General features: G+C 33.7%; 1 protein-coding gene across 1 annotated transcript in view; it reads right to left on the bottom strand.

Moving 5' to 3' along the window:
* The window catches only part of SNX4 (sorting nexin 4), a 51264-nt gene that overhangs the window by 27058 nt on the left and 7984 nt on the right, over nucleotides 1–16222 (bottom strand). The window contains exons 2-6 of the mRNA XM_031683622.2: nucleotides 12925–13046; nucleotides 9240–9375; nucleotides 9013–9162; nucleotides 8501–8548; nucleotides 1859–1914 (exon numbers count right to left, since the gene is read on the bottom strand). Of these exons, the coding sequence (XP_031539482.1) occupies nucleotides 1859–1914; nucleotides 8501–8548; nucleotides 9013–9162; nucleotides 9240–9375; nucleotides 12925–13046 (512 nt within the window). The remainder of the gene's footprint in view (nucleotides 1–1858; nucleotides 1915–8500; nucleotides 8549–9012; nucleotides 9163–9239; nucleotides 9376–12924; nucleotides 13047–16222) is intronic.

Genomic DNA, 16222 nt, shown 5'->3' with positions numbered 1-16222 from the left:
TATGTACTAACTATATACTTTAACAGGAACTTAGGAGCAAGAAACTGCGTGGTTATGTTATTCGTCATATCACATTCAAAATTCTCTATAAAATATGGATATTAAAAAAAACTTAGCAACCTAGAAAAGCGACAGGAAGGTCAGAAAAGGGAAGACATTCAATTGACAAAATATTTTTCATTAAATTGAAAAACATTTTCATTAAATTGACAAAATACTAATATTAAAATATTAATTAAAAAATTGTCTCATCTTACATGCTCCTCTAATGAATGTACATTTATGAATTTCATAAACTTTGCTGCTTAGGTTTTCCAAAGCTTTTTTTGGAGGGTGACTTAATTTTAGTTCTTAATCTAGAGAATATCTCTTTATACACCACGGACGTCATTATAACCTTTATAAAAAGGAAAATTTTTTTTCAGTGGAAACTTAAATGCGTATTACAAAGTGAAAGCCTTTCTGAAAAGGCTGCGTATTATATGACACAACAATCTGGAAAAGGCAAAATTATGGAGACAGTAAAAAGATCAGTGGCTGCCAGGGCTGCAGGGAGGGAGGGATAAATATGGCAGAGCAAAGAGGACTTTTAGGGCAATGAAAATACTTCGTACAGTACCATAATGGTGCACACAATTGCCAAAACCCATATACTACACAACACCCAGAGTGAACCCTCATGTTAACTATGGACTTTGGTGATAATGATGAGTCAGTGCAGGCTCCTCTATCATAACAAATGTACCACCGTGGTGAGGGTTACTGGGGTGGCTATGAGTGTCCAGAGGCAGCTGTGCAAGGGGAGGGGCAGAGGTATATGGGAGCTCTGCACTTTACACTCAGTTTTACTGTGAATCTAAAACTACTCTAAGAAATAAAGTTTAAAAAATAGTAAAATTAAAAACCTCAATGGTTACCATCACAATTCCTAATTACCAAAACTTCAAAGTATTTATTTAAATTTTATATTCAAAATTTATATTAAAAACCAGAGGCATTATGTTAACATGTTACGGTTTATAAAGCCAGGAATGCAAACTTGACTATCAGACTATGCAAATTTGGCCTTTGTCTGCTAAGAATTTACACTATGTAGAAATTAATGCTGAAAGCCTGAATAGAGAAATTCTAACAGAACTCATAAACTTGGCTCCCAAAACTGGGAAAGCCACATCTGTCTAAGGACATTTCCAACTGGAAAACATAGCTGAACCAATCGCCAGGTAAAGGTCCATATAATGAAGAGCCTGAATTATCCACCAAATTCGGAGAATGAGCAAAACCAAATCTTAAAAGATACTTAGATCACATCCCAAGGAATGTTACTTCTGAATACACTGGCTTCCTTTAATATAGAAATGCTCTCACAAACACCAAATTGACATCAATGAAGTCAAATAATCGTTGTATAAATACTTCTCCATGAAATTATTATATACTAGTATGCATTTATCTAACAAGCTTTCTTGGTATTCAAAATAGTTTATTATTAAATAGATAACATAATATTATCTTGAGTTCTGTACATATCTGACAAGCAAAGTCATATAAGAAAAACTATTTCAGACAAAATTAAAATTACTTTTCTCATTTTTCTGATACCTGCAACACTTAATAAATCCTTCTAAGAAAGAGCAGTGGTTCCATTTTCTAAAACTTCAGTTACTTACAACCTTAATCCCAACTAAATTACCAAATTTCAAAACCAGTTTTAGACTGTAAAAGGATTTCACTAAATGTGAATTACTATTTAAAATATTTAGCAAATAAAGTGCATACATTCAGAAATGAAAAATTAAACAGATTGATAGGCACCATTCAAAACAACATTGTAACTGTTATTAAAACAAAACCTTACTTGTCTGGGTTTTTCACTCTGAATGTTGCATTAAGCGCTTTTAACCTGGAGTCTGCCTGGAAAAAATAATTTATTCACTTAATACAATTACATTTCAGGGTATAAATCCAAACAGTTTTATTTTCCCTTTAGAATTAAGATGCTCAAGCACAGTTTTCTTCATATCATTTATGTCAAACACACTAAACATACCCCAAAAAGCAGCTTCGTAGTTATTTTTTAAGACACTACAAAAATGTTATAAAATACTCTGAATACACGGCATTCAATGATACCAAAGTAAAACAACTGTAAACACCAACATGCTAACAGGCATATAGCTCTGCATTATTATAATTCATAATAGGTTGTGTGGAAAAGTTTTCTGTAAATTAAGAAAAGCAATGGTCTGTATATATAAACTAAATAAAACTACTTCTCTGAAGCCTGTGCATCCCTGAGGGTTGTTCTCAGGTGAAATCTGAACCAAGTGTACATTGATTTTTCTCATTTGCATGATCAGTATTTTAGAAAAGAAAGAAATATAGAAATGCCTGTACTAAAGTAAAACAAGCTAGATGACATCAAATTAATTTCTTCTTAGCTGGCATAAAATGCTGCAACACAACTTTTTAACTGCTTTTACTTATTTCTACACAACTGCTCTTAAAGGAGAGACAGAGGGATCAACACTAAATAACTTCACTGTATAAATTTATACTTAATACATCCAAATCCTATCCTCTTATTCTATGATTTCATTTTTTAAAAAAATAATTTTTCTGACCAAGACACAAAAACTATAGGGTTCATAAAGGTAGCTCAATCAAGAATCAATTTCATAATGTGGTTTGGTTCTGAAGATTACAGTTAGCTTGGACATCTTATATTATTCCAACTTCCAAGCCCTAATTAGAAATATTCCCAAAATAATAGAAAACAAACAAAACAAAACTACAAGGGCTTCCCAGATTATCTGGCTAAGAAAATAAAAACAAATGCAACAAATATGCCACTCCACAAGCTCAGCCTCCTAGAGCCTCAGACCAAAAGAAATTCAAAGAGCTATCAAGAATATCTAAAGCTTAATTTGTCACCGAATTCAGGGGATTCTCTTACTTCTAAAAATCTGTATTTTACCAATTCTTGGCCTTACAACTCAAGGGCAAAGGAGCTAATGTATGTGAAAGTCCTTACAAATAAAAGCACCTATGAATTTAAGGCATATATTACTCCCTTATGTTTTTTAAGTTAGTTATAATCACTAACGACTTTATAGTCACATGCAAATGAGATTGTTTCAGTAAGAATGAAATTACATAAAAGCCATCAGTAAAAAAGAAAATTTTCATTTATATCTTTTCTTAATAACACCAATTTATTTTTTACTTTTAGTATCACCAATTAACCACTTTCGAAGGCATATAAAATGTAAACCATCACCATCCTAATCTCTGCCTATCAAACCTTCTGTCAGGTCAGTCCATCACAACACTCCACACCATCTGTTCATCATTTCACAACATGCCATAAAAAGAGAAATTGCCTAAAATATCACCAAACCAGAAACTTCTCCCCAAAGCTAGATCTCTAAAAACCTACCCAGACTGTTCCAAATCTGAAAGGTTATCATCCATCTTATCAAAGTCCCCACTAAATATGTAAAGAAGCCGTTACATCACTGTTTCATACCACCTACTTTATTTCCTTTAATACAGTACTATCTGAAACCCTGAGTTTGCGTGGTTCTTACCTGTCCACCAGAGTATGAGAGCCATGAGAAAAGCACAAGGTAAAGGGGGCCCCCTAGACTTGTACAATGGCTGCCATGGCAATACTTTAATCTGCTTTGTTCATTGCTGAATCCCTAATATCTCCCAATGCCTGGCACAAAAAAAATACAGTAAGTATTGGTTACATTTCAAAAAATAACCCTGACTGTTCTATAGTCCCAACTTTCTACCTTTCCCATGTTCTCCTTTAATCTCCACCTCCCCTTCCCTTTCTAACTCCTATTACATACTTTCCTTTCCTTGTCCTAGACCTTGTCTTTCTTATCTTCCCCCAAACCTTGCCTAGTAAACCATCACCAACTTGACCTCTAACATTCCTATTCCTTGACCCCTAGGTTGACTCCACTGCAGGTTTCTCATTATTCAGGTCTCAGCTCAAATGTTCTCTCTTCAACCATGTGACCCCATTTTCCCAAGATAGTCTTGGTTTACTTTTACACCTGTTTGTCCTAATCTAATTATTTGCAGAGCCTCTTGTTAGTCTCACAAGCGCCCCCATCTAGAGAATAAATTTTATGGTCACCTTTCTCAAGATAATCCCTGGAAAAAAATCCCTGCTGTCATACTGTTTCACAATGATGACTTTTCCCATTTATGTCACCTATAACTATTTTAAGGAGCCTTATTTAAATGTTAACTTAATGTCTCCAACTACTAAAATAAGAACATGGAGCTTATGACTGTTTCCAGCTCATTCACTGCTGTATCCACAGCACCTAGCAGAGTACCTGATGGTCTGCAGGCACTCAGCATTTGGAATCCCCAGGTTAGCAGAGATCCTAAAGGCCCAGATCCTGTCTCTGGCAGTCCCTGCTTCAAGCGACAGACAGGGTTCTAGATCCTTCTGTGTCAGCCTAAACTCATTTAAGGTTTGGGCATATGGATGACACTTTCATGTAAGTAACTTACTGAGTCAACCAAGTCAAAATGTTATTACTTTAAACTAAAGTAACTAGTTTATATGTTCATACTCTAGAAATAAACTCTGCTCTCCCTTCACTGAATTAATAGGAGTATTTTATAAATACTCAGCAAAAAAGAAGGAAAGACAATATACAGCAGCAATGAAAATGTCTGTTGCTCATATCTGTTAAACAGAGCATGGATTTAAAAAAAAATTTTTACAATTATCTTGCTGAGTATAATAATTACTCTAAAAAGACCTAAGAAAACATTAATCTAGTAGGCCCAAACTATAGATTAAGTTAAATACATCTGAAAAAAAAGGAAAATTAATGCTGATATTTCAAGGATGACACTCTAACAGCCAAGTTCAAATATTCTTTTTCTTAAGTGAAGTATAATTGACCTATAATACTATAAATTCTAGGCATACAACGTAATGATTTGATACTTCTCTACACTATAAACTGATCATCACCAAATATTCTTATAAAACATTAACAGTTGGTCTGATTTAGAACAATCTCATTTCCACTGAAATAGTTTCCAACATTCCTTTACCAAACATCTTTATATACATTAATTACATAATTAATAAGTGAAAAGAGCAGTAAGTATGGTATGGTAATTAAGAAGAGCTTTAGTTAGGCCTAGACTTGGATTCAGCCTCTATCACTTGTAACAATGAGACCTTGGGTAAGCCACTTTCTAGTTTCTTACCTAAAAAATGTAAATAGTACTGAACCTCAAAGGTACTGAGGCAACTGTCGGGGAAAAAACCTGAATATATTATAGTACAGTGCTTAAATACATAGTAAACACAAAATGTTAATGATATTCAGATAAGATACTGCTTTAGGATCTAAAAAAAAATGTTTTTTCTCCTTTTAAACCATTTTTGATAATCTTTCTAAAATTATCTTCCTAAAAATATTCTTATCTGCAATATTACAGCAATAGTTGTCAAGTTATAGGCTAGTGGGAATCAGCATGTCTGGAATGAGCTCTAGGATTCAGTGTCTTGAACAAACAGTCCTAACAAATTGAAAAGCACGAAGTCAAATGACCACACTTTAAGAGTAATCTCGCTTCTGGGCATAAATCCTGAAGGAACCCTACTTCAAAAAGACACCTCCACCCCAATGTTCATAGAAGCACTATTTACAACAGCCAAGACATGGAAACAGCCTAGATGTCCATTGACAGATGACTGGATAAAGAAGATGTGGTATATTTATACAATGGAATACTATTCAGCCATAAAAAGACGTAACACCATTTGCAGCAACATGGATGTCCCTGAAGAATGTCATTCTAAGCGAAGTAAGCCAGAAAGAGAAAGAAAAATACCATATGAGATCACACATATGTGGAATCTAAAAAAAAAAAAAAAAGAACATAAATACAAAACAGAAACAGACTCATAGACATAGAATACAAACTTGTGGTTGCCAAGGGGGTGGGGGGTGGGAAGGGATAGACTGGGATTTCAAAATTTGTAGATACTGACAGGCATACACAGAATAGATAAACAAGATTATACTGTACAGCACAGGGAAATGTATATAAGACCTTGTGGTAGCTTACAGTGAAAAAAAAATATGACAATGAATATATGTATGTTCACGTATAACTGAAAAATTGTGCTTTACACTAGAATTTGACACAACATTGTAAAATGACTATAACTCAATAAAAAAAAACGTTTAAAAAAACCCCACTGAATTATGAGTACTCAGCAAGCAATTCAACCTTTTCTTGAGGCCCCTCAGTAACCACTACAAACTAATACTGAGCCCACCTGTGACACAACGAAGCCCTAGGGGCTAGCCAGTTGTGTGGTCCCGTGCCAATACCAACCCCCCTCCCCGCTCAGTGTCTGACTCTCACATCACTGTTATCCTTTACCAGGGGGCCCAGCCATCATTTTCACTATTGTCACAGTGTGCCTGTCTCCAGAAGAATTCACTTTTAGACCTTTTCAATTTTCTTCTAATATGCTATAGTCTAGAAAATACATAGCCAAGTCTATGTGGATAACTATAATAAAATTAAGTTGGTACTATCTGAAAGGACCAAAGTTATTTTTGTATGTATTGTACTAAGTCATGTTACATCCATTTGAACATCTCAGAAGTCAATTTTAAATCCCACCTTTCAAACTGTGATCAGTTAAGTTGTAACTGTCAAATACATGCCCTCCGGATAAGTGAAGTGTGTGTACGTGTATACGTGTGTGTGCGCGCGTGTGTGTGTGTCTCTCTCTCTCTCTCTATATATATATATAAGTATACGGACAACCTCACATACATGTTTGTATGTATGCATCAAATACATATATAAGTGTTAATCCAAAAAGGTCCCATTTGCCTGCATGGGTTTCCAAATTCTCTCCACACATTTTATGTCTGGTCCATTTCATTAAAATTCTGACTCTTCAAATTATTAATATTATATAAGAGTATTACCTTTGAAAGATTTTATAAAAATGAAACATTTTACCACAAGGCTATCCAAATACAAACCATTATATCTAAACACTTACATAGCACCTACACACAAAATTCATAGCACTCTGTAACTGGCATAGTCTACATGGATAGAGAAATTCAAGAGTTTTCTCAAGGTCACCAAAGTTATCACCAAAAACTGCATTCAAGGACAAACAACCGATCACTAGTTACTAAACTAATGACTAAACCAATGACTAAACATTTTTAAATTTTCTATTATATAAAAAGACATCACCAAAACAATTATATTTGCACCAAAACGATTATAGTTTGCTCTTTTCTTTATTAGCTCCTAAGAAATGCTGGACTACTTTTCAGAAAATTCTATCAAAATATAAGTAATTTTTTTAAAGTTTAGAGTTACTTCAGACCATCTCTAAACTAAAATTCCAGTATTCTCCCTGAGCACAATAATGAATTACAGCTAAGAAAATACTAATTTTTTCATGCAGTCTGCCAACAAAGTATTTATAAACTAAAATCAGTTTATGACAGAATTAGATACTTGATTATATTTCCTGTGCAGAAAACAAAATTCTTCTCTTCCTTGTTTTTTTTGTGCTAAATTTAAAATATCTATATACCGATGCATAAGTCTCTAGGGGGTGTTTTTAAAATTACTATAAAGACATTTTGTTGTTGTTGCCTAGACCTACTGAACTTTTGTTACTGTATTACCATGTGAACTGTTTATCAATTTATATCACTTTTTCTATGTACCTATTCGAATTACACAAGAGATAAAAACTTAGAAAAAATTTGCAACAACCAGTATTATATTATTTTTAGGAACAGGAGGGAGAGCAGAGTGGAATTAGGGTGGTGGCGAACTTAAAACCCACCATGCTCTTTAGTTTCTACAGAACAGTTTCATTCCCAAACATTAGGTATAATGACTGAATTTGAAAAGCTGAACAAAATCAAACTAAGCCTGTATCACTAGTGGATGCTAATACAAAATGAATCCTGTGCCCACTCAAAACTGGCCACCATGTCCCAGAAAGATGGCTCATCTTTTGGCCTACTAAAATTGGAAAACCCAAGCTCGATTCTTCAGAAGTGTCTTTCCTATCTAATAAAGTGGGCAGTTATGGGGGCACCACCAAGAGTGGCAGTGATAAGGGCAGAGGGAAGAATAAAAAAAGATACAAAGTATAATATAAATATACTATGGGAAAAATCTATAGCTTGTATCTAAATTACTGCTTCAAAATGTCCTTTCCCAATAGAATTAAATTCATACATATGTCCATTATCATCTCACTATTAATGAAAATTACACCAATCAAAAGTAAATTGCAGTGTTTCTTTAAAAACCTTACCAATAATATTAGATGCAAAGCCTATTTCCAACATTCACTCATTCAATAAACAGCAAGTACCCATTAACTGCATGGCACTGTGCTGGAAGTTGTAAAGGAACATGGCAAATTATTACACACAATTATTCTTACCTTCAGCTGAAATCCAGTTTCATTCACAGTCTCCTTCCAGTTACCTTCCTAAAAATTAAAGTTAATTTTAGATATCACTGCAAAATATAACAGTCCACAAGGAATATTCCAAATTAAATAAATTAAATACCTGTTATTCTGTTCTTCTTTCAAGGGAGATGGAAGAGGTAGGTTAAAAAACGCTAACCTTTTCAAAGTTAAACATGCAACCCAAATTCCAAAAGATTACCAAAGATGGACCCAAGATTTTATAGATTTGGGTTTCAAAAAGACAAAGACCAACTTTGATACCAGAAAGTACCATCTTTAGTACCTTTAAGTATAAAAATGTTAGCCAAAAGAATTATGTAATCCAACAGTTTGGAAATTCAAAACAGAACAAACCATGAAATGCATATAAATTAACAAAGCTGCTCCAAAAAGATCCTTAGAAATAAGCATTCCACAATTTAGTATTTAAAAAATCCCAAGTCAAATGAATTTTTTTAAAATACCAAATAAAAGAAAAATACCTGTGTTAAAAACAAATAGAAGATTTTGTCTCTACAAAGGATGGGATGTGAAGCAACTCTCAGGAGGAAGTTTTCTAAACCAATTCGTCGTCTTTCCACAAAATCTGGGTCCATGTTGTCAGCAGAGAGTTTATGCCAAACAAATTCTGCCTAGATAGACAAAACAATTATGAAGAATAATCTCAATGCTAAATACTTCTAAACTATACTGCCATTTCACTTCTTACCCTTTTCTCTGGTAGAGGTGGCACAACAATATGTGGATAGCAAACTAAAAGGTAGTTTCTCAACAACTCAAATTCACTATACCGCCTCCATAGTGAGTCTGTTAGGACACTCTGACCATCAATATGTTCAACTGACCTGAAAAAGATAGAATAAGATTTCTACCGTTTTTTTTTTAAATACAAATGCATGCACACAACCTCCTTTAACATTGGGAACTCTATTTACTGAAGGCTTGTGAACCAGGCACTGAGTAAAGAACCTTCCGTGTATAAGCCTTACAACAACCCTGGTGAAGCAGGGATTATTGTCCCCATTTCACAGATGAGGAAGCAGCTGCACAACATATGCTGCTTCTACAATCACAAAGATCTACGATCAGCACCAGAACCATTGATCCCCAAGCCCTCAATGCACAGTATTTCAGTTGATGTATAATAACTGACTTTACAATATAGTAAAATCTGGCTTAGCCAATGTTTCATTAAAGAAAAAGTATTTTTAACTGCACTTCTGCCACAATGAGAGAACAACATTAATGCCAAAGACCTTGACACTGAAAAAATCTTGATTCAATGTTATAAATGAATCAGATGCATCCAAGTACCAGAAAATATCCACAAAAGCAAAATGTTAACTCTGAAAGGCTGGGGGAGAAGGGATGTAAAAATTCAACTCCAGTCTCATCTTTAATACAAAGAACTGCAGGCAGCGGGGTGGGTGCAGCTCAATGGCAGAGCGTATGCTTAGCATGCACGAGGTCCTGGGTTCAGTCCCTGGTACCATCATTAAGCAAACAAACAAACTGCAGGAAATGCCACGTCTCATTCATAGAAAAGTTTGATTTATAGTTAGGGGAAAGTTAGGGTAAAAATTATATAAAGAATATGTGAAATTATTTTGCTTAAGATTTCTGCTAGCACAATCATTGCTAGAAAACATCAGTCTTCTAAACATTATCAGAACCTTCCCATTTTCTAATTGTGTGCTTGACCATAACTTACAGGCCCTCCAAGAAACATCATATAACCAAAATGTGCGTTTGTACATTATGGCTTAAAGGTATGGAGGTCAAGTCAGTCTTAAAATAAAGTCCTGAGAAAATATATGCACTATGCCATGCTCAACACAAGAGACAGTCAATGTTTTTATTATTTGTGTAATGTATTTTATTATATTAAGTTTGCCACTAAATTTATTCATAGTACATTAATAAAAAAAGGAAACAAAATACGAAATTTAAAGTGTACAAATGGCTACCATGGCAAAAATATAGCATTATTAAATCATAATTCATTTTAAAGAGTTGACCTAACCATTAGCTATGGTTAGTATTATTCTAATTCAGTTTTCAACTTTAGTTGAAAAAAGTATCTTGGGTTAATAAGCTTCAAATCATTCGGTATCATCATCAGCAGAACCCACACCTTGCTAATAACTAGATAAACAAGCAGTACACTTAAAGGCCTTCAGAAGACTTGTTACATGTTGGTGGGTTTTTTTTGGGTTTTTTTTGGTCTTAAAGGCCATTAAAGACAGGGTCCAGTCATTGGAAGATGGCTAGAAGTACAGAGACTTTCTTTGGACCACAAAACTACCCCATTTATCTAATCATTTAACAAATGTTTAATAGCACATAACTGGATTTACATGCAACATTTAATTTCACACTCACAATGAAGTAGACAGTATCACTAGCCCTGTTTCACAGATTAGAAGAGCTAAGTAAAGACATCATACAACCTCCCAAGCCATCAAGGCATTCTTACCCATTATTACATACAGTATTCTTACCTATTTTAAAAGAGTTCATATTCTATGAACAGGAAAAGATGAACTCCCTGGAACAATTAAACTCAGTGACTTTAGCTTTATTCATTCTTAGCCAATTAAACTATAACACTTTAGGCAATTGCTAAATGGACTTTCCACATGTGTCCAAAGAGTAAGTAGATAAGCTATATGATGTAAGTTCGACTTTCAGTTAATATCTAAGCTCAATAATATTCATATTATCCAAGATTATCTGCATAACACTGAATTACAGAAAGAATCCTACATGATTAAATTAAGAAATTCCAGGGTCCCATGGTTGCTGAAGGTCAGTTAGCCTTAGGGGTACAGTACTTATGAAATAATCTATTCAAAACAGTATTTCTCAAAGATATGTACCTGATATGGAGTAGGCAAGAATTTAAAAACAGGGAAAACACAAATCACAAAGAAAAAAAGACATAAATTTGATTATCTTAAAATGTAAAGCCTTGAAAAGATAATTAACATTATGATCCATGGTCCATCTGCTTCAAAACCATCTGGAGCTTTAGTTAAAATATGTCAATTCCTGAACCCCACCCAGGAAATTTCTATATATTTTAAAATTTGAGAACCATTGTTTTAAAACAAATTTATAATGAAGTACAATTGTGAAAGTCAACTCAATAGTCCTTTTGCACACCACACATTTACTGATGATCCACTTAGATGTTTATTCAGAGTCTAGCTATATTACTCAAGCATGGCCACTTTTAATTCCTAGTTTCAAATTATAATACTCTATTCATTTCAAAGTCAAGAGTAAACAACTATAAATTATTCCAGATTATTCAAATCAAGATTCCCTTCCAGAAGTAATAATCAACAGCTAATTTCATTGTTCAACTGGGTGAAGAAATAGGCATACGCTAAAAATATCCTTTTTAGTTTTAAATTTAAGAATTTACTTAGAAAGCTAAAGCCAACACAAATTTCTAAAGTACGATTTTTTAAGTGGCTAACTTAACTTAAAGAAAAAAAAAACCCTCTCATGGGACCATTTAAAACAAAAATCTCTGTGATACCTACATGCATCATACATTCATATATGTATGTCACAAAACAACTTTTCTTTAAAAACAACCCATTTTTTTAAGAGACCTACCTTAGCTCTTTTCCTGAAATTCCTATGGTACACAAATTTTCTATAAAAGTTTTCTCATACCTACTTGTTTTAATTGAAACTATTTCTGCTCAGTCCATAGAGAGAAAAGAACTAGTCAGTATAGTCTTTATATAAACTGTTCATAATTGGCAAGATAAATTGAGTCGTCCCTTGTCTTTCTCTAGACAAAACAGCCCAATTCCTTTAACTTTTTGCTTATGAGGTAAAAGACAACTTTTCTGTTGAGTTTTGATTTCTTATACCATGATTTACTTTGTCTTTTCAATTTTACCCCAAAGTCTAAAGATCCAGTCTCAATTAAGTTTTCCCTGTTAATTTCTCTGTAACTCCCAACTCTACTAAAATGACTCAGACCATATTCTCTCCTCCTAGACTTCTCTGTTAGCCATCTCCACTTACCTAAGTCCACTTCCAACACCCCTGAGAACCTGGTATCTTTTCCGAAAATCACACAAGGACTGTAACACCAAGAGCTCTACTAAAACGTGTTAAGGAACATTCCAGATCCCAAAGTACTTCACTAACTTTCCCCCTTCCCCCAGAACAAGTATGCCAGAATACAACTACCACGAGTACTGTAGTAAAAGACACATCTGTTTACCGTACCTGTTAAAAAGTAAACAAACAACAACAAAAATCCCTAAAAAGATAATGACCTGTAAACAATTCCATTATACAACAGAATTTGCATCAATAGCCAACAAAGCCCTTTCTACCTAAACCTAGGCATAATTCTCATCACTCACCTTGTTTCAATGAGGTAAGCAGTGTATGTTTCTTGCATGTTCATGGCATTTCTTCCAGTTCGCTTTTCTGCTTCTGAAACACTAATTTCTATCTTCTTCAACCAAAAATTATTTTCTGTCATCTAAAGAAAAACAAATGGAAGAACAACAACAAAAACTCTTCAAAATGATATGGAAAAAACCTCAGCTATTATGATGAAACCCATTGTTAGCACATGTTTCAAGCTACTTTCATATAGCTCTTGAGAGGGGTTGCTAAATGACAGCAGCAAATGATACACCTCTTTTTATAAGCACACTGTAGTGCACTCAACTTTTCCGGAAGCTATTTTAACAAGTATCATACATCTAATTATTGAAATGCAGGCAAGATAATAGGAGAAAAATTAAAGTAAAATGTAGACATTTCATATAAGTGACCAATAATAAATCTATATAGACATGCATAAGAAAAAAATCTAAAAACACTGTATATAAAGATGAATGAGCCTCAATACCAGTATCTAATCTTTTTATTTTACCAAAGTCAAGTCTCTCTCACAAATGTAAAATACTATATATATGACAAAAGGCGAGATTTTCAGCGGGCAGGTTAAAAAAAAACAAACAAAGCACAGCAGGAGTCATCACATATTCAACTATAAATCCGCCTAAACTTTCTGGCAGTAGTTAACAGGCTCCACTGTGAGACAGCAGCTTTTAAGAAGAGGAGAATCCCTTCTTTTCTTGCTAGATCCCCAGGTCTGGAACAAAGCGCGCGCACACACACACACACACACACACACACAAAAGACAAACCCACCACTGGTGTTCATAAGTTGTATGTGTAGGAAGTGTGACACAGAAGAAGAGTTCTGAATATACCTGAAGTAACTCCAAGTTTAAACAAGGCAGATGCTGTGAGACATGTGTTAACTGCTGCGCTTTGGGTTTTTTCCTCCCTTGGTCACTTTTAAAGTTCGCAGGTGGGTTTTAATTAAAAACACTATTATGTCCTATATGGTAGTTTGTGAAGAAGAGATGTAAGTAAAAAGATGGATACACCAAAAGGTGAAAGAAAAAGCTGCATCCAGTAAAACTCATGATGGTACTTTGCATAGAAAATTAAACCTGTGTGCTATGAAGACAGAATAAGTTATGTGATAGCACACAAAATTAAATATCAGTGATGAATAAAGATGACACACTTTGGAAGTACCCCCCAAAATGCTGAAGAAAAACGGAGACAATAAAAATGCTAAAAAATAAAGGATAGAGAATTAAGACTCAACTCAAAACAAAAACAAAAACCACTCCATTGTTAAATAAGATACTTTTATAAAATGTAAGTTTTATGTTTATGTACTAAAAGATAAGATAAGAGGAAATCATTTAACTCAAAGAAAGCTCAAGAAATTACATAAGCACAAACCACTCAACATCAGGATTATGAAGCCCTCACTAGTTGAGATTATCATACAAAAACTCGTAATTCTGGTCCACAGCCAAGCCAAGCCCTCTGATTTACCACCATGTACTCTAGTGAAAAATTCCCTGAATTCTGGAAGCACATGATTGATAAAGCAAACTGTCTCCCAGCCAAAAAGATAATGCACATGAGTCATAAATTTACTCCATCATGTTATCCAATTACACAGAAGGAAAAAAATAAAAGAATAAAATCTGCCATCATGAAAACTAAAGAATGGCACACAAAGATACCAGCAGGGTTTGGCAGATGATATAAAATTGCTGCTACTGTCACACTCAAGCACAAAGAGTGCCAAGAGTAACACAACTAATACCATTATTGTTAAAAGAACACATTCAAAAGATTTAGACATGGATAGACTTGATGACTGGAAGATGAGACCAGGAGTGTGTTTTAAAGAGAGACACGATATTCTAGATGTATTCAAAGTGGACTTCTTACCAGAGTGAAGAACATCATTAAAGAAACAGTAACACTACACTCATATCCTACACTTATATTCAAAGGAATAATGTTCCAAAAGTAGATTCTTGATATGTGTACCTTCTACCTGACTTAAGACTAAAAAAAATATAGAAGGTGGACATATTTAAAAGGCTGATGAAATTCTTTATTTCCAATTCAATGAGTGAAAATGAATATAATCTACTTTAAGTTTTTTAAATGTTGCAAACAGTGAAATGTAAAAGTAGGCATAAAACAGGTAACAGAGACAAAAGAAATGATAAGAAGCTATTAATTCAATAACTATGCATTGAGTATCCACAATGCCAGTCATTAGCAATGGGAGGATAACTGAGACAAGGAACCTGAGTTCAGTGGCTCACAGCTTGCCTGGGTAATTCTTGCCCTCCATTGAGCTACTGGCCATCTGTGGTGTTCTTTAGGACTAAAGACAAAAAGAAGGCTAACATTAATATAACAAAATTCAAGACTGTAGATGAAAAGAGTTGGAGTGTCTATAGTATTTAGTTAATCTTATTTAAATCACACACTAAAAATAATTACATTTACCATAATATTACAAATTATGGGGAAAATTAAAAGAAAACAGAAAAATATTTTTAAAAGGAAGAAAATTAAAAGAAAACAGGCCAAAACCCCCCCCAAAACAAAAAAAAAACCCCAAGCAGATTGAGATGAATATGGAGCTAACTCAGAAGAAAAAGAATGCAAAGAAAGAAAAATAAATAGCAAAAATAAAATACATTCTGGGCAGTAAAACTGACACCACAAAAAAATCAAATTAGTACAAAGATAACATAGTTTGGGAAGCTTCCCCAGAATGCTGAAGGAAAAAAAGATCCAAAAAAGGTGAAAATGATAAAAGGTAATTTAAAAAAGGAAATCTAAGAACCAACATTTAAGCAGAATTTCTTGAAGAAGAAATCAGAAGAAACAGAACAGAAACAATAATCATCAGTATAATTAAAAAGAAAAAGAAACCAACAGACATCCTTCCTGGATTGAAAAAAATTTTCTAAGTCTTCAAATTGAAAGGCATATGGTCCATGTGTAATGAGTTAGAAAATTAAACATTTTCAGCATGAAGAAAACAAAAATCCTAAAAAGATTTAAGCAGAAAAATAAGAAACAAGACCACTACAAAAGAAAAAAGACCAAATTTGTCCTAGATTTCACAATAATAAAGTCCAAATGACAAGAGTATCATGTATACAGGACATTCCTGAAATATTATAAAACATACTAACACATTGTTCCTTTAAAAATACTTAATCCCAGCAGGATTTTTTTGAGAAACTGGTGAATTGTTCCTAAAATATACATGGAAATATAAAGGACCTAAAATAGTCGAAACAATTTTGA

The sequence above is a fragment of the Vicugna pacos genome, chromosome 1 (genome assembly GCF_048564905.1).
Source record: "Vicugna pacos chromosome 1, VicPac4, whole genome shotgun sequence".
Taxonomy (NCBI): Eukaryota; Metazoa; Chordata; class Mammalia; order Artiodactyla; family Camelidae; genus Vicugna; species Vicugna pacos.
The sequence above is the reverse complement of the archived record's forward strand: the minus strand, read 5'-3'. Positions and strand labels throughout refer to the sequence as shown.